The sequence below is a fragment of the Microtus pennsylvanicus genome, chromosome 15, assembly GCF_037038515.1.
Source record: "Microtus pennsylvanicus isolate mMicPen1 chromosome 15, mMicPen1.hap1, whole genome shotgun sequence".
Lineage (NCBI taxonomy): Eukaryota > Metazoa > Chordata > Mammalia > Rodentia > Cricetidae > Microtus > Microtus pennsylvanicus.
The window spans coordinates 35,315,054-35,341,956 of NC_134593.1; the positions used below are offsets into that span (position 1 = coordinate 35,315,054).

At 47.3% G+C, this 26,903-nt stretch overlaps 1 protein-coding gene and 1 long non-coding RNA gene across 2 annotated transcripts in view; one reads left to right on the forward strand and one right to left on the reverse strand.

Annotated features, from left to right (window-relative positions):
- Positions 1-816: 816 nt before the first annotated feature.
- Serp2 (stress associated endoplasmic reticulum protein family member 2) lies at positions 817-21,888 on the reverse strand. Its single transcript, XM_075949894.1, is given in 4 exon segments — positions 817-1,246; positions 7,768-7,883; positions 7,886-7,939; positions 21,561-21,888. Coding segments are annotated over 4 exon segments (396 nt in total). The 5' UTR covers positions 21,645-21,888; the 3' UTR covers positions 817-1,104.
- Positions 16,063-26,903, forward strand: part of LOC142835994 (uncharacterized) — a 123,586-nt gene continuing 112,745 nt past the window's right edge. The window contains exon 1 of the long non-coding RNA XR_012907977.1: positions 16,063-16,252. This is a non-coding gene — a long non-coding RNA (uncharacterized LOC142835994). The remainder of the gene's footprint in view (positions 16,253-26,903) is intronic.

The following is a 26,903-nucleotide window of genomic DNA, read 5'->3' on the forward strand; positions in this document are numbered from 1 at the left end:
GACAGCCTTCAAGAACATCACCAAAGGTCCAGGCGAGACTAGAGATCTGAAATATGCCACTTACTTCAATGAGGCTTACTAACCATTCAATACTTCCCTTTCTAAAGTTCTCATAATGGTTTTTTTTTTTAAAGTGAAAAACAGAATACCAATACAAAGATGGCATCAGATAACTACAGGCATGCTTAAAGTTGGGTATAGCTATCCTTAATCCCGCCTAAGACCTCTGGGGCTGTTTCTGGAACTCCATCCTGTGAAACTGTGCCTTAAGAAGCCATGAGAAAGCTGGGAGGTAGAGGAGGGCCTCCTGCCCACCCAGAGTGCATGTCAGGGCTCTGGAGTCAGCCGCTGGGCCCTGGGGTAGGGGTGGTTTTCACCAAGAGGCCTGAGACATCTGGTCTGCCCTGCTCCCAGGCAGACCATGGGGAGATAAGGGCTAATCAGACTGTCACACACAGTGTAGGCGCCGTTTCTGGACTGAAGGAGGAAAAGAACATCAAAACCTAAATAAGAGATAAATACATATTCAAACTATCTCTCTCTCTCTCTCTCTCTCTCTCTCTCTCTCTCTCTCTCTCTCTCTCACACACACACACACACACACACACACACACCACACCACACCACACCACACACAAGTGTGCAACAAAAAGCAAGACCACCAGAATTGCCTACAGCTGCATTCAGGCAACGGTTCTGGGTGGGGGATCCAGCAAACCCTGCTCTGATACCCCATTATATAACCACGCTCTTACCGGCCCCGCCCGTCTTGAACTCTACTGCTGTTTACTTTTGCTCTGTAACTCACACGCCGTATTAAGGTTGAATGAAGACATTTATTTGTAAAACCAATTCCCGACAGAGGACAGACTGTATTGGCAGGATGTAAATGGGCGGTCGCCCAGAGGGCCACATGCACACCACAGTGAAACGCAGGGAACCGGGCAGACAGCACAGCTGCCGACCCCCCACACTGCTTCCAATGGGCCAACGAGAGCAGAGCCCTTTCCACTGGAGGACACGGATGCAGGGAGATGTCCTGTGAGAAGGCAATTTGGTCGGACCTCCACCATGGAGTGGGAGGGAACAACAGGGACCTCCTTTCTATCGCCCGTGGCTAGTTTGCTTGCTATAGACCCGCTGGAGGTCTCCGTGGTCCTCCGCCTGCCAGCAGGAGGGCAGCAGCATCCAACCCTCTGGCCTCCTCACATGCCCATCCTTATGCTCTGTATGATCTGGAAGATAGCTGGGAGAGGAAAGAAAACAGACGGCTCAGATACCAGACAGCTGAACGCTGGAAACCCAACCCACCCAGCACCCCACTTCTGTTGACCCTGCCCCTCGCTGGCTGGCTCCGAGCTGATTAGATACTTCCTAACGAGAGGTTACGTTAACAAGGGGTCAGTGAGTTTCTTTCAGAAAGACAGCCTGGCTCTGGCTGCTGATGGATGCCTCTGGGATTAATAACTTCTGCTAATTCCACCAGGAGCTGCAGCCAGAAAACCCCGAGGCATGGGAGATAGCCGTGGCCTCCTTCCCCATCTCTGTTCTGCGGGGCTGCTGGGGAGAGAGATGTGGGCCTTTGTGCAGAAACTGAATGCATTAAGCAAGTCATTGAGTCTGCCTGTTCAAAACGGCCATGACCTATGAAACAACCAGTTCTCTGGGGGAAGGCCGGCCAGGTGTTCAGAGCACACACACAGGGCTGGCCTCTGCTGCCCGTGACCCTGAACACATCTGTCGTTCAGCTTCCTTGTGACTCGAAACCCACTGTGTCTCGCTGACGAGTTTAGGGCTCCACCTTTCATTAGCCGGGCTGGCGGGATGTGGGGGAGGGTAGAAAGAGCCTGAAGCCCACAGAGAGCTCCTGGGCACTTGGCATACCTGGAGACAATTAGTTAAGCAATGCCTAGCCTGGTTCTAGCTATTGGCTCTTGGGGAAAGATGGTCCTTTGTGTGTGTCGGGGAGGCTAGGGATCACCTTGTTGAATCACGGATAAAGGCAGAATAAATACGGAACTGGCAGGAGTCTCCCCCATTCTCTGCACAAAGACATCCGGGGAAATACTCAGGAAAGTCCACTTCCTACGCTGGGCTCTCAGGAACCCCGAGGAAACCTCATGGGACTGGGCACCTGCAGGCTGAATAGCTCTTATCCGAGCATTTGAGCCCTGAGTGTTGATTTCGGGGTCCTCTTTTGGATTTTGGAATATCTGCATATATACTGTGAGATTTCTTAGGAATGGGCCCCACACCTCACCACAAACTTTATGTCCCATATGCAACTTACAGCCTGAAGGTAACATTACACAACATTTTTACTAACTTCATGCATGAAGCAAAGTTCCATGGTGTTGAACATTCCACTTGTGGCCTGACACCATCATCAAAAGGTCGAGCTTTTAGAGAATTCCAGATCTTGGGGGTTTGCAGTAGGGACATTCAACACTGTGATGCCTACAGGAACTGCTTAGAGACAGACAGAAAGGCCACAGAGGGCCCTGGGAAACCTTCCTCAAATGGCTGGATTTGAAGATAAAATGCTAATGCATTCTTTTTCTGTGAGGGGGGGATGCTTTTCTATAGAGATACTGTGTGTGTGTGTGTGTGTGTGTGTGTGTGTGTGTATCCCTGTCTTCCTGAACCAGAAAACCTAATCACAACATGACATTATCTCTTCGTGAGCACACGTATCACTAAGAAAAAAAACAGCTAACGGTCCTTTGCGATGGCATCGTTATGGGGGGCACAGCATTTTTTACCACCTGTACATCTCGGTCCAGTTTCTTATGGTCTTGTGTCCTCACTGTTGCCTCTGGTCACATCGCTGATGTCACTGCACTCATAGGCACCGTGACTTTACTGCTGTGGGCCAATGTCATCAAAGACTATTGGGATCAGCGAAGGAGTCAGTTCAGCAGCTTAGGATATTTAATCTTGGCTCTGCTCACAGATTCTCCTGGCTGGCTTTGGGCCCTTGGCTGGCTCTCAATGGGAACCTTTCCTACCAGAACTTACAAATGCGGGAAACTACCTAATGTTTCTGTCCTCCCGAGCAAGCCTGGCAAGAGCTGCAGGTTAAAGAAGCAGTTGGCATTTTGAAGGGCACAAAGGAGTTACATAGTCAGTCACGGGAGGGAAAACACACATGCACATCTGTCACGTTCTGGGCTTAGGGTCACCCTGATCATCTCAAGCGAGTTGGTTTTATAAAGAGCAGCAGGTTAGATTAAGGTGCAATGGTTTGAATCACAGCTGTCGTGAGTGGACACATAATTTAGCGTCTCTCAGGCTAGTCCCTCTTCTCCTCTGGGAGGCAAGTACCCGTCAGGGTTAACAGCACCGTCACAGGCATTAAGTGATACATGTATGAGGACTCCTCACACAGAAAATGCAGTGCACACCATATGTCATGCCTACTGCAGTCACTGAAACAGAATGGGACTAGACATGGTCCAGATTTTAGATATTTTTCTTTTCTTTTCTTTTGCTCTGAGCTTGTTTATACATACACAATGTGCTGCTCCGGGAATGAGACCCAAGTCCAAACATGAAATTCATGTATGTTTCATTTATATCTAGCATTATATGTAGCTTGAAGACTTTTGTTTTAAAAACATCTTTGTGTGTGTGTAGTGTGTGTGTATGTGTGTGTGTGAGTGTGTGCACGTATGTACCTGCTCAGCAGTATGTGCTCCGTGTTTATGTTGGTTCCCTTGGAGGCCAGAAGAGGGACCCTGGAGCTGGAGCTACAGGTGGTTGGGAGCTGCCTGATGTGGGTGCTGGGAAGTGGGTTAGGGGGCTCTGAGCCAGCTCTCCAGTCCCTAAAGAATTGTTTTGTACAATTGTTTTTAGCACCCCTCAATGTCATGGCCCACTCATTTCATGAGGCCAAATGAAGAATTTACCATTGGTGGGATCTTTGAGATTTGGGAACATTTTGGGTCTCAAATATTTGGGTTAGACAATGGACCCATATTATAGTTCCCATAGTGACCACGGCTTGCCCATGCATGCCCATGAAAGTTAACACTCGCATGTCATCTGTATTCTGATAAAGTATGTACTTTGGGGAATTACAGTTCTAAGTTCTACGTTCTGTTTGTAAAACCATGGATTCCCAGGAATAAATATGGTGCCATGTTTAAAAATCTACCTGCCCATGGTTAATGCCCCCTCCTCAAAAAGTTACCTTTTCCTTAATCTCATCTGAGGATCAGTGGGCTATAGGCCACTGAATAAGATATGGGCTAAGTCTTCATCTATCACATTTTATATTAAGTTGATTTGGGGCTTTAGAAGTTCTAGATCAGGATAAAGTGGTTCGATTCTCCTTACAGAACTGCTATTAGTCTAAGGCATCTTGGACAAATGTGGTAAGCCTCAGAGGGGCAAAGCCTATGTCAAACAATTAGCCTATTTGAGTGTTCTCTGAAAGTAGTCATTGTATCTGACCCTAACTGAAGCCGTGAATTAGCATACAAAGTGTTTACTACTTTTAATTTGCACACAGAACGACTCCCTCTGGAGAAATGGCTGAAGTCTATTTCAAGTTCACATCTAAGACTGGTGCGATGGGAACGCTTATTATCCCTTTTCCAGTCGTATCAATGTCTTCGAGAGGTTTTCTACATTTTATACCAATTACTTTGCCTGCAATTCTGTGTGCCTGCCGATGCTGACCTGCATGATGACCCCGGCTCTCTAAATGCCGCCTTTCCATGCTGCGAACAGGAAGGGAGCCAGCAGCGAGATCAAAGAGAGAAGGGAAGCAGGGAGTCTTGACCCTGACAAGTTAATAACTTAACAGTGGGTTAACAAAGCTGAGAAAACAGCTGAATGGGCTGCAGGAGAGGGGCTGAGGGCCGACTAGACAGGGGGGAAGAGAGATGCCAAGAAAGGACAGGAAGGTGGCCTTCTGGGCCAGCCGCTAGGTCCTGGGTGGGGCACAAACAGAGGCCCAGGGAAGTCTCTGCAGGAGCAGGAACTGTCAGAGTGAATGGACTCTGCCCCTGCCCCTGTGTGATTGGGGAACTTGACCCTCGGAGACCTTGGGTGGTCACAGCTCAAGGTTCTTCATTCTCCCTCTTCCAACCAACTCAAGCTTCAATGAGTCTGCTGTTCTATCTCCATACGCTGGCTCGCATCTCTGAGGAGCTGCTCCCAGCCATTCTCCTTGTGTGCTTACCTCACAGTTTCACCTCAACCCTTTCATTCTACCTTCTCTCTCCACTGAAGCATATTCTGCTGACGTCACAAGTGACCTCTGTGTCACTTAGTGTGGCAGACAACTCTTTGTTTCACTTCCCTCCTCCTTACCACTGGTGCTCTCATCTGGAGTGCTCCCCTTTTGGCCTTTGGGATGTCGTGGCCTCTTTGTTTCTTCTTCTGGGCTCTCTCCTCTCACAGTGTTTAAGGGGTGATCTTCCTCCACCACGCACTGAGATTGAGCACTGCTCAGTGATTTGCCTCTCCTCATTATATTCTCTCTCCTGAGGTGACCTGCCCTAGCCCACAGAGGTGCTGGTGAGCACTCACAGTGGGAACTTTCCGTCCCTGACTGTTTGGAACAGCAGATCTTCACTGTCTGTCATCTGATTACTGTCGGGCTTCTCATCTTCTCATCCTGCCTTCCGCTGACAAAACTGGTGACATCACCTCCATCCTCCATGTAAACACAGAACTCTAGCGTCACCCATGACATCACCTCCATCCTCCATGTAAACAAAGAACTCTAGAATCATCCGTGACATCACCTCCATCCTCCATGTAAACACGGAACTCTAGTGTCACCCGTGACATCACCTCCATCCTCCATGTAAACACAGAACTCAGGCGTCATCCGTGACATCACCTCCATCCTCCATGTAAACAAAGAACTCTAGAATCATCCGTGACATCACCTCCATCCTCCATGTAAACACGGAACTCTAGTGTCATCCGTGACATTACCTTCCATCTTCCATGTAAACACAGAACTCTAGAATCATCCGTGACATCACCTCCATCCTCCATGTAAACACAGAACTCTAGCGTCACCCATGACATCACCTCCATCCTCCATGTAAACACGGAACTCTAGCATCACCCGTGACATCACCTCCATCCTCCATGTAAATACAGAACTCTAGCATCACCCATGACGTCACCTCCATCTTCCATGTAAACACAGAACGCTAGTGTTGTCCATAACCTTGTAACTGATGATGTCCTATGGAATCTTGGGATATGTAGTCTTCTGTCTCCCCAGATACCACCCTAGCTCAAGTTGCTACCATCTTTCCTGACCTCTGCAATGACTTCCAACTGCTCTATTCAGGCTCTTCTTCAATCCCTTTCCTGCAAGAAACTCAGATTTGGCCTTTAACTAAAAGCAGATTGGATGAGATTATCCCCTGGTTAAAGCAAACCAGGAACGACTTCTTGCTAAATTCTCAAGGGCTACCATGACCTGCAGAATCTGGTGCTAGAAAATTCTTTCCCTCACCCAGAAACTCCCTCATGATTTCCAAAAACTCCCTGGCTCAACCACAAGGCTTTATCCCAGGCCATTCTTTATCTGACATAGAGCTCTCGCCTGCCACATGGCCCGCTTTCTCCATAAGCTCCAAAGGTATTTCCTTAGAAAGAATGTCTTTGGCACCTCAAGCAGATAATCTTAACCATGAGCGTATGCCACGATCTTCTGAGAACGTATTGAAACACAGATGTGAGAAAAATCAAATCCCCATTCAACAAATAAAAAAAACAACAAAAACCCTACCCCCAGTGAATAAATCAGCTAATGAACTGAATAGGCAGTTTTTTGCTTGCTTGTTTGTTTATGTTTTTCAGGACAGGGTTTCTCTGTGCAGCTTTGGTGCCTGTCCTGGAACTCACTCTTTAGACCAGGCTGGCCTTGAACTCACAGAGATTCATGGGCCTTTGCCTCCCAAGTGCTGGGACTAACGGCGTGCGCTACCACCATCCAAACGGACAGTTCTTAAACCTTTTTAAAAAATAATCAGTATCCTTGGCCATTAAGGTATTGCAAATCAAAACTGCTTTAGGAGTTTATCTTACTCCAGTCAGAACAGCTATGGTCAAGGGGGAAGGGGATAAAGCAACAAAAACAGATGTTGGTGAGGGTACGGTGAAGGAAAAACCCCTCTCCGCTTCTGGTGCGACTATAAATTGTGAGCACACGGAAGTCATCACACCCCAGAGGTGCACGTACATTCATAGTTACAACTTCACTATTCAAACAGCCTAGATGTAGTTGTAACCATGACTACGCAGGCATCTCTGGGTTGTGTTTTATAGGAAAATGACAGAAGCTGGGAATCTGCTCCAAGAGAAGGCTTGAGGCCACTTTTACCACACATAAATACTTCACGATAAGAGATCAAGAAGTGTTGTTAAGAAGAGATCAAGGCAGGCCAGTTCAATATCCTTTAGGCAGATAAGATAATGACAGAAACTGAACTTGACTTTTTACCAAGAGAAAGATGGGAAAAGGTTGGTTAAAGAAAAGCGCGGGTCCCCTGGCAGAAGCGTAAGGAGACAAGACTCAGCAAAGGACCCAGGAAGCTCTTGGAGGGAGAATCACAAAGACACAACAAACAAGGTGCCATTTCCCACAGGTTGTCCCAGAGAAGAAAGGCTAGAGATGCCAGACCAGTTAGGACAGGAAGATGTTGAAAAGCAGGTGTCACTAACAAAGACTGGGATGTTTTCCCAGGAAGAGACCCCATGCAGGGGCACACTGACAAGAGTGTCACAGGTCACCTTGGGAGAGCTGATGGCTGCTGAGATGTCTCCTCCAGACGGTCCATCTTGGTCCTCTGGGGCTGTTCGGTTCTCACGCACCTCAGGATGGTCTCTGGGGTGACTCCCTCTGGGGGCAGTTTCCAGAATGTTCTGCCAGTCTCCAGGAAAAGCCAGTATTTATGTGGTCAACCTGCAAACATGGTGAATTCAAGTCTATCCTCGAACATGTTTCCAGGAGAGTGGGAGGGGAGTGGAACATTGGGGAACCAATGAAAGATCAGTCTGTGTATGGGGAACCAATGAAAGATCAGTCTGTGTCTGGGGAACCAATGAAAGATCAGTCTGTGTCTGGGGAACCAATGGAAGATCAGTCTGTGTCTGGGGGAACCAATGAAAGATCAGTCTGTGTCTGGGGAACCAATGAAAGATCAGTCTGTGTCTGGGGAACCAATGAAAGATCAGTCTGTGTCTGGGGAAACCAATGAAAGATCAGTCTGTGTCTGGGGAACCAATGAAAGATCAGTCTGTGTCTGGGGAACCAATGAAAGAGCAGTCTGTGTCTGGGGAACCAATGAAAGAGCAGCTGGTAGCTGGGGAAAGATCTCTCCATTTGGCACAGATGGTTAGATGTCTGGTTAGATCTTTAGAATCCAGAGGATGCTTTAGCTGGAATTGTTTTCAATGCAGGCATACCCAAGGCCTAAAGTCAGCAAACTTTGGCTCCATAGTGCTTTTAGGAAAATCGTTTGAGAGAGAATGTGGGATAAGAGAAAGCAGATAGGGTTTGAGCCCTGGAGCCCGGAGCACTAACCGTTAGACCACAGGATCACGTGGGCTTGGGGTCTCGAAAAGCTAGATTTGGGAACTAGTTATCTCGGTTTTTAGATATGAACTTCTAGCTGGTTTTCTCCATGTGTGACAGTTTTATGGTCTGGAAAAGGGGTGTAGTAGCCTCCTTGTAGGGAGGGCTTGTAGGACTGTGTGGTTGGGAGAAAAAATGTACAGAGCCCGGCATTACAATGAGTCCTTGGGACACTGTAAGCGGAACAGTAGGAAGAGACCTCGCTCTCACCCTGCGGGCTAGATCATAACGTGTTCCTTCTAGAAGCAGAGCAGAGGTTCCCTCTGTCCCCAGCTTCTCTGTGAGATGCAGCTGATCAAGAAGGGGGTGGTGTTTCCTAGATCACAGCGCCACCCTCCACTATGCCTGTCTGCACCAGCATGAAGTGTTGCTACTGAAGAGGTGTGAGCATTTACAACTTCGGTCACAGCCTAACAGGGGAGGTGCAGCGAGGCCCCGTGAAGAAGAGCCAGGTGCATGATTACAATAAGAAGAAGAAACATAAAACCACTGAGCATTTTGTATGTTAAATGTCAATTGTCAGGAGGAGCTGTCATGAGGACTGTGAGTTCAGAACCAGTCCCATCCTCTTTAGCAATGGAAGACACGAGGCTTAGAGTTGACATCAGTAACTTGGACACAGCCACATAGCTGGGAAGCAGGTGGCAGACCCAGGTTTCGGTAGAGGCTGGGTTTGGTGTTGGAACTCTCAGCCTCTGAGCTAACTCTGTCCACTTGGTGGCTTGTAGCCACCACACTCTAAAATGCACACCTCCCTGTGTTCCTGGAAGGGCTCAGTGAACAGTAGCCTCTCACAGTGGCCTTAGCCGTTGCAAAAGGTCCTGTTGGGGTGACTGAGCCTTGGGTTCAAAGACATGTCACCACAAAGCTGGTGAGCACACAAGGGTCACACAGGGAACACAGGGTAGAAGACATTAAGGGGAGACATTCTCTGTCCTTCGGCACGTCTCTGGCCTATTCATGACTCAGTTTTTCCCCTCCCCCATAGCATTCTGAACATAAAAGGCCAGCCTTAAGGAGGGACCCTACTGGAAATAGACATCCCATAGCATCCACTCGGGACAGAGCTGGACTATCTGACACTGGAGTCTGGGCATGGGGAAGAGTTTAGGCCCTGCCAGGAACATCCAGAGAATCACCTCACATCAGTTCTAAAAAGGCTGTCCTGAAAGAGAACCTGCCTGTGACATGCTATCTCTGTCCTCATCCCCAGCTTCCCAGGCAGAGTCTCCAGGGAGTGCAGGAGAGTGCAGTCTGTCAATTGACCAACAAAAGCCAGGTCCCCACCCAGAAACAGGGGAGCTGGCAGGCTGCATGGTGCCAAGTAAACAGAGTGGACTCTGTGCTCAAAGCCTTAACTACGGGGCGAGAGGCCAGATCCAATTGACGATTTAGTGAGCCAAGATGGCTGCTGCTTTCCACCTGTAGATAAAGAAGTCAGAAAATCAGCCGGGCAGTGGTGGCGCACGCCTTTAATCCCAGCACTTGGGAGGCAGAGGCAGGCGGATCTCTGTGAGTTCGAGGCCAGCCTGGTCTACAAGAACTAGTTCCAGGACAGGAACCAAAAGCTACGGAGAAACCCTGTCTCGAAAATCCAAAAAAAAAAAAAAAAAGTCAGAAAATCTAGCAACACAGGGCAATAGGGCTATACACACAGAGAGATAAAAATATAGACAACATACAAACACACAGACATAGAGATACATACACACAGATACACACATACAAATACATCTGCACATAAAGATACTTAGACACACACAGATAACAAACTCACACACACACACATAAAGATAGATACGCACACAGATACATTCACATAATACAAATACATACATATTCACATACATATAATACATAAGCATGTATAATGTCTGTAATACATATAGACACATATATGCACACACCCTATCCCCCCACATACACAGACACACAACTTACACACATGCACACAGACATACACACAACACATACGGACACTTCGCATTCATTCAAAAACATATAGAAATCTAAACATATGCATAAGCATATATATAAGCAGCCCATATAGCAAATATACATATAGACACACAAACATATAAACAAACACAAACACATAGAAACACACAAATATACACAATACACATACATATATAAATATATACACATCAATAAACATATATACATGTAAACACATGGATACAGAAATACATTTGTGTATATATAAATACACACATATAGAAACCTACACATCAACACAGAATATCAGCACATATATAAGCACATAGATACACAAATGCATATGCAAGCACAGAAACAGAACCTAATGTCTTACATGTAAAAAAAAGCATTGACTAACACACATGTATACAATAAACACATACACAGACACACATAGACACACCACTACTTCAATTACAACAGTTGCCCTTTAATTTATTAGGCTTTTTAGCAGAAATCCTTGGCCTTCCAAAGGAAAAAGGGCTAAAAAGCAGTCATCCAGGGTTTTGTTCTCAGAAAATATTCTGATTATAAACTACACACTCATGACAAATTCGCACAATACAGAAAATTATGGAGGAAATAACGGTGATGGATTAATCCTGTCCACTACAAGTTCCTTTTGATGGGGAAGCTCAAGAATGCCCAAGCTTTGGGAGCCCTTAAAACTCTCAACTTCTAATTAGGAAATCAGTATTAAGGTTTACCAGAAAGGAGAAATAAAATTGAAATTGGGAATACACAAGGGAAAAACAGCCTGCGAAGGAACTGGGGTGTGACTGGGATTTAAGAGGTTCTGGCAGAGAAGCAAAGGATGCTGGGGATTAAATGGTTCCACTGATCTCAGCTGGTCTAACTGGGGATGGAACAGGCAACATCTCCGCCACAAGGAGAATGCCCCAGATCGCTGCTCTTTGCCATTGGGTTCAGGAGAGGGAAGTCATACTGTAAGACCGCTAGAAGCAGGCATGTGCTAAATCTAAATTTAAAAATTGCCCAGAGAGCATATTAAGAAAAGACCGAATGTTTAGGAGACGTCTGATCAAGGAAGACAGTGGAAAGCATTGAACAAAGTTATTTTGTTCGATGTGAATACTATACAAAGCTTAGTTCGGGGATAACAAAGATGATGATTGAGCTCTGGTGACCACAGCATGCTCATAGCAGACATCACTAATCAATTGCTACCTACAGTCTAATAATCATTTTTTCAAAAAAAAAGTTTTAAAGAGCTGAGGGTTGGGAGTGTAGCCTAACGGTAGTGTTTCCCGGACACGTGTAGAGGCCCTGGTTCAGTCTCCAGCATCACAAAAATAAAAACACCAATCAACGAGGAAGAGGAGGCGGAGGAACCAGGGGATTATAGTTTGATGCACAAATAGTCCCAATGAGATCCGTCAGTGGTCTGGGGATTGGCATCAAGTCTGCATGTCGGCAAGAGGCTTGAGGAGGCAGCAGACAGCAGCTGGAGTGTCTGTGTGACAGTATCTCTGCAGGGACCAGTCACAGACAGACATTCCGGATGATGCTTGTCTCTGAGTCCTGAGATAAAACACCCAGCAGTCCTCTGAGGACGCTGTGAGCCTTTCTCCAGTGGAGGCGATTTGAAAAGCCAAGACTGAGTGTTCCAGGAGATGCTTATCTACAAAGAGGCCTCATGGCTTGAAAAAATAGAAGATAAAAAGGGGGACAAGGGAGGGGGGCACAAGCTCCTGCAGGGCACTTGAGTTCCTTAGGCTTCAATAGGGGGCTGGATCTGAAGAGATCAAGTAGAGAGAAACAAATCCAGCCAGTTCAGTAGGCTCAAGAACACTCCAAATCCCAGACTAAGAGCAGGTATTCGATTTTCCATTCCAGACATAATCTATATAATATTAATAAAAAAAATAAAGCTCACTGCAGCATTCAATTTAACAAAAAATGGTCCAGACACGGCCCTACTGGGCATCAGTAGTCACAAAAGAACACATGATTCCTAGTGTTGTCAATTTCACAAGGAAAAGGACACAAAATGGGGAGTGTGTTAGCACTACTTTAAGGAAATGAAGCATAAACCACTATTCTCTGAGGCTGGTCCATACAGTGGTACTTCCTTCCTCTTGGGTGGGAGTGGTGCTCATGTGTTATGAGGAAACAGGGTCAGCCTAGAACGGCTCTCATTCACCCTCTGAGGCAAGAGACAAGCAGGCACGCTGGCTGATGGTCTTCTGATAGATCAAGAACGGAACGTTATAGTTGGGTCTGCCAATTAGACACACAGCCTGGGAGAAGGGATGTGAGCCTGAGCATCCCACAGCTGGACTGACATTTTCTACAGGGTATTTGTGATGGATAATGGTAGGTTTGTGCTTGTGACGGGCCAGATCCCCGGAACCACTCAACACCTGTGGTAGACTGCTTCCTCCCACCCCCACTCTGAGTCAGAATTTTGCTCCATACTCCAGATGAGCCTCAAATGCATGATCTTCCTGCCTCGGCCTCTTTGAGTAAAGTGCTGGAATAACAGGCCTGTACCGTCACACCCGGCTCTTATCTCCATTTTCTCAACAAGTACTGCGGGGCTGCAGAGAAGGCTCAGAGCACGCACAGTTCTTCCGGAGGTCCTGAGTTCAATTCCCAGCAACCACATGGTGACTCACAATCTGTAATGCGATCTGATGCCCTCTTCTGACATGCAGACAGAACACTGTACACATAATAAAGAGGAGGAAAAGGAGGAGGAAGAAGAGGAGGAGGAGGAGCAACATGGAGACAGTACTAACTTGTCCGGTGTCCTTCATCTGCCTACCAGAATATCCAGGCTTTGAACCGTCATATCCGGCAGATGTACCCTCTTCTCTGAGGCTTCTTATTGGGCTGTTGAGAAGTCCCTCGCTCAAGGCACCTTTTGCAGTCTCAGAAAGTGGAGATTTACTTGTTCTGCAGGTGCACGTCGGCAACCCCCACACCTGCCTTTCTTCGGGGTAATCGTTAGGGGGTACAGCTCACTACCTCGGCCAGAAGCAAGAGCAGGGGTGCCTGCTGCTCCACCTGACTCCTCAGAGTGGGGATGGCATTTTCCGGATGTGGGTCTGTGCTGAAGCCTTTGGATGAAGACTCCAGAAAGGGCGAATGCACCGAACAAGGAAGGCCAGAGGAGGGAACACTGGGAAGCAGCATGGGCTTTCAGAGACTTGTTCACCAGCTTTCCCACACAATGGAGCAAGAGTGACTAGTATACACGCACATGTTCAAATGCTAGCTCCCGGACAGCCCCAATTCTCTCTGAGACTACAGTGAGAGAAAGAAAGAAAGAAAATGTGTGTTCCTACTACCTGCCTGACCTGAATATTTACTTACCATCAGTACGCTGACACTATTTCTAAAAAGGACACTTTGCTCAACCAATCGACATCTAGAAAAGTAGGCTAACAAAATAAGGGACTGAAAGCTTCGGGACTTTCAAGAGATTAGGGCAGATCTAATGATCAATATCTTTATTCATACGAGATGTTGCCTTGTCCCCGGTGTCTGCATGAAAATCCACAAAATAAGAGAAACTCAATACATGACCTTACAGATGGCAGGAAGACCTGTCAAGGGAACTTGGTGGGACACAGCTTTCGCCTACACTAGAGGGTATATCATGTTCAAAGAAGAGACGGAGGAGGGAGAGAGGGTGCAGAGGTGTGGGGCTCCTTTGCAGAGTTCCAGTGCAGGAGCAGGGCAGGCAGGAGCAGCAGGGGATGCTTTTGTCTATGCTGCAGTGAGACAGGAAGGGGAACATCTCCACCGGGCTGGATTTTAGAATGGGAACACTGGCCAGACTCCCCAGGGATGAGGGTTTCCAGAGCGCTAGTGCCATAGGAAGGCTCGTCTCTAAAGGAGAGGAGCAATACATGGGCTAGAGTTGACAAAATCACGTCTTTTCAAATGGAGAGAAAAGAGGGCTGGGAGCTGTAGTCCAGGACCCTAAAAGGGGAGAAAGCCAATAGCCGGAAAGGTTCTGCAAGATGAACGCCCTCATCCTGGCGAGCTGGTGCGATTGTGTTTTTCATGATGCGTTCTGTTTAGAAAGGGATGTGAGCGAAGACGTCACCAAGGACGGACTGGGAGGAGCGGCACAACTCTGTGAGGACAGTGGCCGACTTGAGCCGAGGTGTGTAAAAACAATGCTACAGCTGTTAAAAGGAGAAGTGGGGAGGGGGTAGGCGATGCGTGCGCTATTTTTAGCTGCGGCTTGAAAACAGATGATGCTGGGGGGGGGGGGGGCGCGATGGCAGCACATGAAGAGGGGGCAGAAAAAGCAAGGTGTCTCAGCTTCCAGAGCTCACCTGCCCAGATAAGCAAAATGGTCTAACTAGAGAGATTGAACGAGATGCCATAAGAACAGTGGAAGGAGCCGGGCAGTGGTGGTGCGCGCCTTTAAACCTAGCACTCAGGAGGCAGAGGCAGGTGGATCTCTGTGAGTTCAAGGCCAGCCCGGTCTACGGAGCAGTTCCAGGACAGGCTCCACAAGAAATCCTGTCTCGGGGGGGGGGGGAGAAAAGAAAAAAATAGTGGAAGGGCGGGGTATGTGGCACAATGGGAAAATGTCTGGCATGAAGGAGGTCTTATCTGTCACACCCCAAAAAGGAAAAAAAAAGGTGGTGGTTCATTCTCTGAGCCATTTGTTTCAAAGTTCTAGGACGTCCTTATGGGTCCACACCCCAGGGACCTGAACAGACTCATAGAAAAGGTAACAGAGCCTTTATAGGCAACAGTCCTGGTCCCTAAGAAATGCCTAAACTCTAGGAGTGTCATATTTATATACGGGGCATGGATTTGAGAAAAAGAAGCCAAACCAGAATGCTCTACTGATTTGCACCCAGACAGACACACTGAAGGGCTACAATGTCCTTACACAAACCTTGATGCTAAGAAATAACCATGCACATGTATTAGCTAGTGTTTACTTAGGACCTGGGCAACAGGGCTACTGGGCAGCGCGGCACTGTGACTGGGCTTGTGGGGCACCTCTATGCCTATGGCATACCCTGTTCCCTCCTGTGCAGCCACCTCCCTCGCCCCATCTGTCTGAATGCTCCGTTTCAAACTCAGCTCAACCACAGGGAGGTCCCTCCCGCCTCAGCATATGGGATGGGCAAGGCCCTTATTTATCCACATCGCTGAGCTAATGTGGTCAATGTGGTGTGCTATCTCCAGACTGCACCACCCTCCCACTACCCCGTGCCTTCCCCAGCACCCACAAGCTCTGTCCTGAGCTCCTAACCCAGCACAGAGCCAGACCGCGGGGTGCAGAGGTTCAAAGTCAAGGTGAAGGAGGCTGCCTCCCGCTGCCCCGCTGTTTTCTCTAAGTCTAGACCTTTCATCGGTGACTTGGAACTATAAAGTACGCTCAGAGATCATAAAGCTGGGAGAGCATAATTGTAATAAAAGCTCAAGGTCCAAGCCCATCTGTCCACACACAGTCATAAGCATAAGAGCACAGATAACTTTTCAGTGTAGGCTGGCACATGCTAAAGGTGAAAAATCAGAGGCAGAACATTAGAGGCTGAGAAATCCAGGGGAATAAACACACACGGTGGGAAGTCCTGCATTCGTCGTCCGCGCCTCGTGCAATTGTGCACACTGTCTCCATGCAAGCAGTGCTGACGAGGAACCATTCGAGGACTACATCAGGTAACGGCGCTAATCATAGTGCATAGTAGACCATAAAGTCAGAAAATCTCTTATTCTGCATGCTCGTCAATTTGGCCACTTTGGAAAGACAACTGACAACCAACAAGAAAATAAAATCATAGAGCTTTATATGAGATCTCAAAAACTAAACCACGTTGTCAGTATAGGCTTCTTCGTGCACTCCCTGTCTGCAGAAACACTGAGATGACAGAGGAGAATGGGGACCCCTGAAGCAAGCTAGGCCCTGAATTTAGAAGTAATATCCGCTGGTCAGTATTGCAGAAACTTAGTACATGGGGACCAGGAGCACAGACAAGGCCCCACTAACAGCACTGAAGAGAATTGCATGCTTCTTTTCTTTGCTTGTGTCTCTTGTGCATATGTGTATAGTATCTGCAAGGATTTAAGCACAACTCTCTGAACTGGCACCCCAAAGTAGCAAGTGACCCATATCTGTGTCTAGGTCAAAGGTCTGTTCTGTTTGGCCTTTCTGTAGAATGTTCTCTGGCGTAAGGTCTCTCCCTATCTTTGGAATGTGGGTTTATCTTGAGCCGCCAGGTTATTTCGCCTTCAGCTCCAAATGCTCTATTCAGGCTGTGTATATACAGAACAACTCAACTGACCTTCACAGCATGTACAAAACACATTTAATTTCTTGTAATCATTTTATGACTATAATTTGATAGTGTATCAACTCTGTCTCGTCATACTTGGGATAGAAACTGATAAATGAAGACCCATGAAGATTAGGGTTTAAAGCAGCGATGGACTTGGACCCCGAATCAATACTTCTTTGTGTATTTAGGCTATGGATAAAGCATAGTTTTTCCAGGACAGTGGGGAACACGGGCTATAATTCAGTGGGATACCATACCTGAGCCACAGACAACAAAAACAAACAGTGCCAACAGCCATGGCCCAACAGGGTATTTCTCTTCTTGGGGCCTCTGTAAGGGAATAGAAACGTTAAAGTTAGGTTCATTGGTTCAGTAAATATTTCCAGGGTGCTGCTAAATCTTGGATGCATTGAGAATCCCACTATGGTAGAGAAGACAATCTGTAAAGCTGTAGAGTTGAGGCGTAAATCACAAACTCACGCTGTGGGTTTCAATTATGGGGCTGTGGACACTGGAACAGATACTCAATATTACAGAGTATGGGCTGGAATATGTTCCTGTCTATGCAGATCTGACAGCTACACATTTAGGGGTGCAGCGTATCAGTATTTAAGAGGAAAATGAATGCGACCATACTGAGGATGTAATTTCCTGACAGGTTGAACAAAGTTTTGAACAAAACAGTAAATTCTCTCTTTGATTTGCTTTCCTAGAAAGTTTACTGTATTAAAAACACAAAACGTGTTGTATTTATTGATGACTATCATTCCATATTAAATAATATTCCTCGTTTACTGGGCATGATGGCACATACCTAGAACTTCTGCAATTAGGTGGCTAAGGCAGTCTGATGTGAGTCTGAGGGTGGTCTGGGTTACGGAGTAAGTTCAAGGCCAGCATGGGCCACACAGGACAACCGTATTCCATTACACTTGCCTATCATGTACAGGGCCCTGATCTTAGTCCCCGGGACTGAAAAAAAGTTATTTCTCATTATTTTATAGATTAGACTACAGTTTGTTAGGTGCCAACCTACCTATTACCTCCTTAGTCCCCCTCTACCTCACTCGGGTTCATCTGTCATCTGCACGACCATTTGTATGTCTAGACTTTTTTATAGTTTGGAATTGTTGACTCCCAGGGAAACATGTTTAAGGTGAATCTCTCCATGGCAAAAGCCGTAAGGGCTGACAAAGCGTTTCTTCGAAGAAGAAATGTATAGCATCAATGTATAGTAAAGTCTGGTATAGACTTAAAGAAGATAATCAATGTTCACTAAAGAATGAATGGGCATGCATCTTTCATTGAACATGATTCCACAGGTCAGGCAGAATGTGAGTCTACAGAGAGTATTGTCCTTTTATTTATTTACGTAGACACAGGCTTTCTTCTAGTCCAAGCTGGCCTTGCATTTGATGGGCAGCCAAAGATGACCTGACCTTTGCAGCTTATGTAGACAATGGTGACCTGACCCTCTTTTTCTCCCCTTTCACCTCCCAAATGTTGGGGTTACAGCCGTGCATCACCACGCCCAGTTTTATGTGGTGCTAGGGATCAAAACCAGGGCTACCTGCATCCTAGACAAGTGGTCTACCAGCCTAGCTACGTGATACTTTGTAATTGGTGGTGACTGGTGGGCCATTGTTTCCCACTTACTGGATACTGAAGTAGAGATCAGTGAGTCAACAGCAGCTCAGTTTTGATTAAATGATTTTGATTTAATGATTAAAGTCATTCATTCTTTGGTCTTGACCAGCACGTGTGCTGGGGAATCACAATATAACAGGCTGGTGCTTTTGAACAAAAAAGAACCAAATAAGTCTTTACGAATCACACAACAGAACTTTACCCTGTCACTCCTTAGCACATAAGACTAGGTCAAGCTCAAATCAAGCAAACATCCGAGATTGTAAACAAAGTCACTTGAACGGAGTGTGATATCTGCCCGTCCAAGCCTCTTCTCAGACTTCACTGCCCTAGTTCCCTGATTTGCCACTGGCGCGGCTCATGGCATATTCTAAAGAGATTTATCTTACTGTATTCCCAGCAAAGGCAATAAGTGAATCTAGGAGCCTCTATATGAATCGCTGGGCTACCACGGATGCCAAATGGAGTCCCATATTTTATACCTACAGCTAAACACAAATTATCATCGCGTGGCCTGAAGTGTTTAACACAAAACCCTTTTGGAAGGCACTCCCCAGTGAATGGAGATTAGCCGTGGTCTTTCAGAGGCTGAAGCACATGCTTGATCATGATGTCAGTACATCCCCTTTGGAGAGTCTTAATTTTTTTGGAAAGGGTGTCAGTCCAACCTCATTGGGACATTTTACATAAGCCCCATTCTACTGCTGCAAAAGACAGGGGCAATGGTTCTACAGCCATTCTGTAAAGAACCAGGATCACCTCAAACACAAGGCCCCAATTTGTGAGGGACTGTCTTCTTCTTTGATAAAAATCTTTGTGGGGCAGCTCAGAACTCTGCAATTTAAACCTTGCTTCCACTCTGAAAGAATTCCCTACTGTCCAATCTCCAAACAGTCCTTCCATTTCTGTTTCTTGTATCAGTTTATCTGGGAGGAAAACACTGATTTATCTGAAAGCCATTAGTTAATCATGACAGACAGAGGCATCTGTATACAGTGATGGAGGTTGATTTCTGAACAACGAGCTTGAATTTTCAATGGAAACTTGCAAATCTGTTCCCATTTACTGAAGTCTATCCAGAATTAGCTGACCTTTCTAAGCTACTTCTATCAAAGTATAACTATGTTTGACTTGTACTTAGAAAAACAAGATTCAGCATTTACAGGGAAAAATGTTGTTTTCTATTTGGATGCTGATCTACTTACAATATAGCTAACCAAAAGACCCTTCCAAAACAACTGGAAACAAACATTTACTGGGGCCTGGAAATCTTTCATTACAAAGATAGTCTGGCCAATCACAGGCAGGTCCTCATAGGCCCCAGGCACTGTTGAGGCAGGTCGTCAATGGTATAGCAAAACCTGTCAAATGCACTTATACCACACATCAAATATAATTTAAATGCAGCCAGGGAAAGCTGAGTTGAATTGCAGACGACCAGTTCCAGTCATAGTGCATTCTCACTGTTTTTCATTTTGGAGCCAGTAACATTTTCTCGAGTCTGCAGAGGCCTGGGGGAGAAAACAGCCCCACAAATCAGTTCCTGTGCTGTTACTTTTGCCCTCACATCTGAATTCACTGAACACCTGAACTCTGAGTCCTCAGTTCATCAGAAAGAACCGTATCTACTTATCTCCACGACGGCAGCAAATGGGTCTGACACCTTGAGAAGGAAGAACTGGTCTCCTGGGAACATGAAGTGACTGCTTTTAACGTCAGCTTGGGCAGCGTGGTTCCCTGCCCCCACCTAATAAAAACATATAGGGTAAACATCCCTGTAAAAATATGGTTCCCATTCCACGATGCCTTGCCATTCTGTGCCCTCTAATCACAGCTAAACGCTCCAGTTCCCCCAAAGACAGAATTTGAAGGGTTACTTAAGCCCGGAGCTGTGTATAAAGGTCTGAGGAGAGCTTGACGCTGTGCCTTCTCTGCCACAGTTCTGCTTGGTTTTGCAAGAATTCCGGTGTGATGACAGCACACCCAGCTTTTCCCTCGGTTAATCAAACTAACATAATGTCTTTGGCTAAAAGGCATTGCCTCATCAAGTCTGCGTTTCCAGACAAACCCCAAGCTTGGGCTGGACTTCCCCTTCATCTTATGGGATAATAGATTCCAGGCGCCTTTGCAAACCAGCTCTCCGCAACGACGCAGCCCAGTCAAGCCTCAAATGGTTCAAAGTCACAGGCCTGACATTCTCTGTAGCAGACAACCTAGTTTACTGAAGGAAATAAATATCTGCACCTAAGGTACACAGTTTACTTAAAATTCCAGGAGTAAAGCCGTAGTCCACAGTGCTGGGAGCAAGGAAGCCCTGGCAATAAGATGCCCTCTACAGTCACGGCATCATAAAGAGGCCGAATCCATAGGGAGAGCCATAGACAGCACCGGTACATTTAAGCTTTAGCCCGGTGGCTGGAGACCTTATTTTGAAAGAGGAGGGTGGAGAGACATTAGGTCGGAATTGCACGCCCTACTTTTTAAGCCCTTTCAATATATGTGGGGAGAAGAGACAGATCATCTTACACACACACACACACACACACACACACACACACACACACACACACACACAGAGAGAGAGAGAGAGAGAGAGAGAGAGAGAGAGAGAGAGAGAGAGAGAGAGAGAGAGAGAGAGAGAGAGAGAATATCTTAGTATGGGGGTGGGGAAGAGTCCGGGGCGGAGTCTGGAAGCATTCTATCATTCGTTCATCCATCCATCCATCCATTCATTCATTCATCACATTCACCTACTAGGCTCCCAGCCCAGTTGGCTTCTCTGGACACTAAGATTCAGCTTTAAGCCTTTTCCAAGGACGATGGACCATTTCTTTCCTGGGGAGGCTCCACCAACCAGAGCCCTCTCCGCCCATGAGAAAGCAGAGCAGTGTGCGCCCCCAGAGCCCAGCCCCGGTCCCCCAGTCTACGGGACCCCGGAGGAGGGGCCGGGAGGCCTGGCATTGAGCCCGAGGCCCGCCTGCTCCGCCCCGCTCCGCCCCGCGGGTCCTGCCAGCTCGGCCCGGCCGGCGCCGCCCACGCCTTACCAGGGTTTTGGCTACGTTTCCCCTCTGGGTGATGTTTTTGCTGTGCTTCTCGTTAGCCATCCGGATCCGCTGTTTGGCCACCATGGCTTGGGCGCTTGGAGATGCTCTCGACTCCCACCTGCAAGGATGGCCGGGGTGAGCCGCTGTCGCAGGTCCCCGCGGCCTGCCCGGGCGCTGCAGGTGGCAAGGCGCGGCCGAGCCCCGCACACCCCGCTCCCCGAGCCCCAGCCAGCCGGCTCCAGAGAGAGGCCAGCGCGCGGACGGAAGTAATCTCTCATCTCAGGAAACCCTCTCCGACTTCCTCGCCATCCTTCCGGTCCCCCCAGCTACCTACCCTGCGCGGCCACCGAGGCAGGAGGCGGGAAGCAGGAGGCGGGCGCTGCTATGGCGCAACGCACCGAGCCAAGGGGACCCTAGCCCAGGATGTCTCGGTCCTGAGATCGAACGCTGCGGGGCACAGGGTTCGGGCCACCCCGCGTTTGTGCGTGCGTGGGGGGTGGGGACGCAGCAGCCGTACCGGCCTGGAGACCCCCGATTGTGTGACCTAACCTCCCAGGCTAGGCAATGATTGGGGTACTGGTGCTTCAGGCTGAAGGCTAGACCCAAGGCACCGAGACCTGAGCCTCAAAGGGCAAGCTGAACCTGAGCAGGTTTGGATAGTGCTGTTGCGGGACAGTCCAAAGGAACCTGCCCTTTAGGTGTTTGAGGAACTCCACTAAGGGACCTTCTACAGGACTGTGTGAAGAGACCCTTTGTGACATAGGAAGCTTCACCGGGAAGCCTCTTTCCAGTCCCTGACAGATGTGGACGAGGGGTCTCGAGGATGGAGTTAGAGCAGGCCTTCTCACCTTGGTAGAGGATGGTGGGCATTACGCTGGAAGACTGCCCGCGAACCAGCTGAGTGGCGCATAGGGGATCTAGTGGTAGTGATCCTACAGCACAGGAAGATTTAGTGCTCACGGCCCATAGCCAAAGCATCGCCCAGGCTTGAACCTCTTGCCCCACCCCCACCCCACTGCCTTGGCCTTGGGGCATCACGGACCTTCTCCAGCCACCCTTGCTCCAGGGGGTACCGAGTAGGAATTCTCAGACAGCGTTGGGCGTTTTCCAGATGCTGATACTGAGCTGTAGAAAGGGGAGGAGGGGCTTAACCGCTCATCTTTCCATACTGAAAATCCTGGAGTTAGTTCTTTGGAGCCTGGGGAAAGGGGGGAACAAAGGAAGAATTGGGGAAGTGGGAAGTGATGATCCAGGGTTAGGGCAACACGTAGTAGCACCCCAGGATGGGGAAGAAGAGCTCCGTAGACCAGATTTGGCCAACCTAACTCTATCTTGCAGGCGCTAGCGGCTGAGTTTCCATAGGCTCTGGTATGAGCAGAATTTCCTATGTGGGCAGGAAGTTAGGAACGGCTCTTTTGTTGGTACCCTTCCACCAACTGGTTGCCTGTCCCACACCCTCCTGTCATCCAAGCTTCTGTAGTGTCAGGGACCATGTCTCCCATGCTTCGACAAGTATTCCACTTACCAGAGTAGGGGCACGAGGATTAGAAAAATGTTAGGTAGGAGAAACAGAGATAAGAAAGAATTCTATAGAGAAACCCAGTCTCAATAAATAAATAAAAATAAAAAGAAAAATAAAAACAAAACAAATCACTAAAACATAGGATAATAACGGGGAGCTCAACTCAGTAGAATAATGAATGCTGAATTCACCAGCATTTACTTTCCCTGAACTTTTATACCACAATACAATAAGGGGAAGAAGACAAAAAACTGCTTTAAGTAATATGAAGGACAGCTAGAACAATTACTTGCTTCAATACTTTGAGCCATAAAGCCATTAATTCTTGAGAAAAGCATTCTATTGTTGAGGCCTTTGAACCCACCCTAGAAAACAGCCAACTCGCTAGGTCAAACCTCTTAACTCAAATGAAGGAGCAGAAGTTCGCTTGAATTCTCTGACCTAGGTCAAGGTGGAGTGGATCTACCTGTGTGGGCCATTTTAATGTTCAAAACACCAAGGAAGGTGGGTAGCCACACTTATTGTCAACAACTTTGAGCATGCAAAAACTCTCTGACATTCAGGCAAGGTGGAAATAGGCTCACATTTTTGGGCCTCCACACAGTAGAGGCCCGTTAGTGGGTTGCTTTCTGGAAACCAGAGCAAGAACCAGTCATCTGGGGCATTAGCACCATTTGTTCATGCTTTTCGCTCAAAGGATACTGGCTCCATAACCGTCATTATCATCACAGGACCACTCGAGTCTGTACCATTCTAGCCCCTGCTTGTAAGGACCATTGGCTTTTATTAAGGGGACATCGGCCATCTCTACCTCGTAGGTGCCACCTGCTGAGCCTGGCTATTGCATGAGACCCAAAGGTGCTTCTGCCTAACTTACAGTTACTTCAGTAATTGGGCAAGAATCAGGGTAAACTCTCACCAAAGCTGATCAGAGGCCAGTCTCTTGGGGACAGGGTAGTGACCTTAGACAGGCAGTTTCCCCTCTGGGACTTGAAGCAGAATATTCTTAGTGCCAAGGAGACAACCTTATCGAGCAAGACAATATGTTTTTTGTTCTTTGTTTTCTGCTTGTTAGGAATCAATTTTACTCCCTTATTTTTTTTTTTACTTTATGGCATTTTAAATTAGTTTTGATTATAAATAGAGGGCATGCTCGCAGTGAAAAGGCCAATGGAAAGTAAGTTCTCCATTTCCCCACTCCTAAGTTGCTTTCTTAGTATTCTATTATTCCTCTAGCTATCACCTATCGCCAATCTGCCTATCTGAGGTCCCTTCAAAAATCCAAACAGAAGGCAAGTATGGTGGTGAATGCCTGCTTCCACATTGGGAGGCTGACACAGGACATCTCTAGTTTAAGGCTGGCCTGGGCTCTATATGAAGACCCTACTTTAAAAAGAAGACAAACCCACCAAGGCAAATAGAGCCAGGCTCCTCTGTCACCATGCCATCTCCTCACTTAATGTATCAAAGGCACCGCTGTCGCTCGATACACTATTTTTGTACTTGGCTCTTAATACGAACATACAGTAACATCGAACAGTGGTACAGGTAGGCTATTGCCAACACCCTTCACTAAATGATTTACTGACTGGTTGAGCAACACTCAATGAAGCACCTCTGTGCCTGTACTTTTATGTACTCTTGCAGGTCTGTCTGTGTGATGTTGCAGAGTACATCATTGCCCTAACTGGACCTCCTAACAAGCTTTTCCAGCCTCGGAGTCCCTGCTGTGATCAGAAAGCCTTTTGTTTGCTAACCAGTACCCTGGGGCTGGAGGGGTCCTAGGTAGCTTGTAGAAGGAGAATGTTCACTAGGAAGACCAAAGCATGATTAAAGTTGGGATTTCTGGCCCTGTTCCCAACCTCCAGGGAAGGCAAGAAGACCACAAGTAGAGTTGGTTACCAAAGACCAATGGTGCAATCAACCACATCAATATAATAAAGCCTTTATAGAATCCCAAAAGGGTTTCATGGAGTCACTGGGTGGCAGAACACAGGAGGTTGTTCATGGAGTGTACGGACGGACACTCTGGGCTACCCTCTTACCTTGAGCTGTGTTCCTCTCCCAGCTGGCTGCTCACTTGCAGCTTTGTAAAACGGCTATGGTTAAGTGCTCAGTGTTCCCCTGAGCTCCCTGAACCCTTCTAGCATGTTGTGTGCCCTGGATAGTCACGCTCCTCACTGCTGCATCAAAATGATTGGCAGAAGCAACTTAAGGAAGAAGGGTTAGCCTGGGCTCACAGCCCCGGGGTCATTCCTCACGGCGGCAGGAACTTGAGGCAGCTGGTCACAGAATCCGGGGAAGAAGCATGAATAATGCCTTTACATAGAATTCCTAACAAATCAGCGTATGTTAATCTGAAGTCTGTCCCATTTGGATTTATGAGAGACTGGGTTTCACTCCCTTTAAAAGAAATGATACATCATCAATGTTCTCAGAAGCTGCTCTGTGGAGCTGAGATGTTGGGAATGCCTGACAATTTTTCTCCACAGCAGGGTATGTGCAAACTCCCCATCCTCATCATGAATCCTGGGATGGTCCCTCCCACCAGGAAGCATAAAGAAGCATATTTGGTCTCTGGATCCCTGACAACTAGAGCTTGTTAATTAAATGCTCCTATTTGAAACTTGAATTCCTGATCCAGTGATTTTTTTTTTTTGTAAACTTTTCCAACTTCATCCTGGTGCTGGAGTCCCCAGAGGCAAGGGCTTCTAGCAGCTGTGGTGGTAAATCCAGCGATAGAATACTTCTCTGCTACCTGAAAACACCACCCTCAGTTCCCTACCTGCTTCTATTGCCCAGAGGCAAGAACTCTGAAACACCTGCGTACGGTGGTTTGAAAGAAAATGGCCCCTGAAGGGAGTGGCCTTTTTAGGAGGCGACTTTATTGGAGTAGGTATTACGCCCTACGCTGAAGGAAGTGTGTCACTGTGGAGGCGAGATTTGAGGTCTGATAAAACCTCACACTTCACTCAGAGGGATACCCAGACCATTTTCCTGTTGCCTTCTGATCAAGATGTAGCCGGCACCATGTCTGCCTGCATGCCGCCGTGCTCCCCACCTTGATGATAATGGACTAAACCCTCTGAACTGTAAGCCAGTCCCAGCTGTTTTTCCTTTGTAAGAGTTGCCGTGGTCATGGCGTCTCTTCACAGCAATAGAAACCCTAAACCCTAAGTAAGACCACATGAAAACAAACAAACCCACCTGCACAGAATGCTGGAATGTTCCCTTCCACATCTGGGAAGACTGGCAGGTGTAGCATCAGGCACTGATAATAAGTGGCCTTTCTTCAGCTTGTCCCTCAGGGGGAAATGAGGAGAGAGGTCATGGAGGATAGAGGTTAGAGTGTTGTAAGTGGCCAGTTGCTGGAGAAGAGGAAAGTCAGGGACACCCGAAGGCAGCCCCCTTAATGTTAAGAAATGTTTGTGCTGGTATGTGGCGGAGAGAGAAACCTAGGATGCAGGCTGACGGCTAAGGCTACCTTGAGTCCACTCAGTGCTCTGCATGATGGTTCTGGGGACACATGCTGTACTGAAAGTAGAAAACTTGAGCTGTCATTTACTCTTGTGTTTACTGAGTGCCTGTTATGTGTTACACACCATTTTAATACTCTGTAATGAATTTTTTTTTTTTTTGGTTTTTCGAGACAGGGTTTCCCTGTGGTTTTGGTTCCTCTCCTGGAACTAGCTCTGTAGACCAGGCTGGTCTCGAACTCACAGAGATCCGCCTGCCTCTGCCTCCCAAGTACTGGGATTAAAGATACACACCATTTTAACTATGAAAACTCAAATGCTAATAGTTTTTGCTTTAGGGAGCTC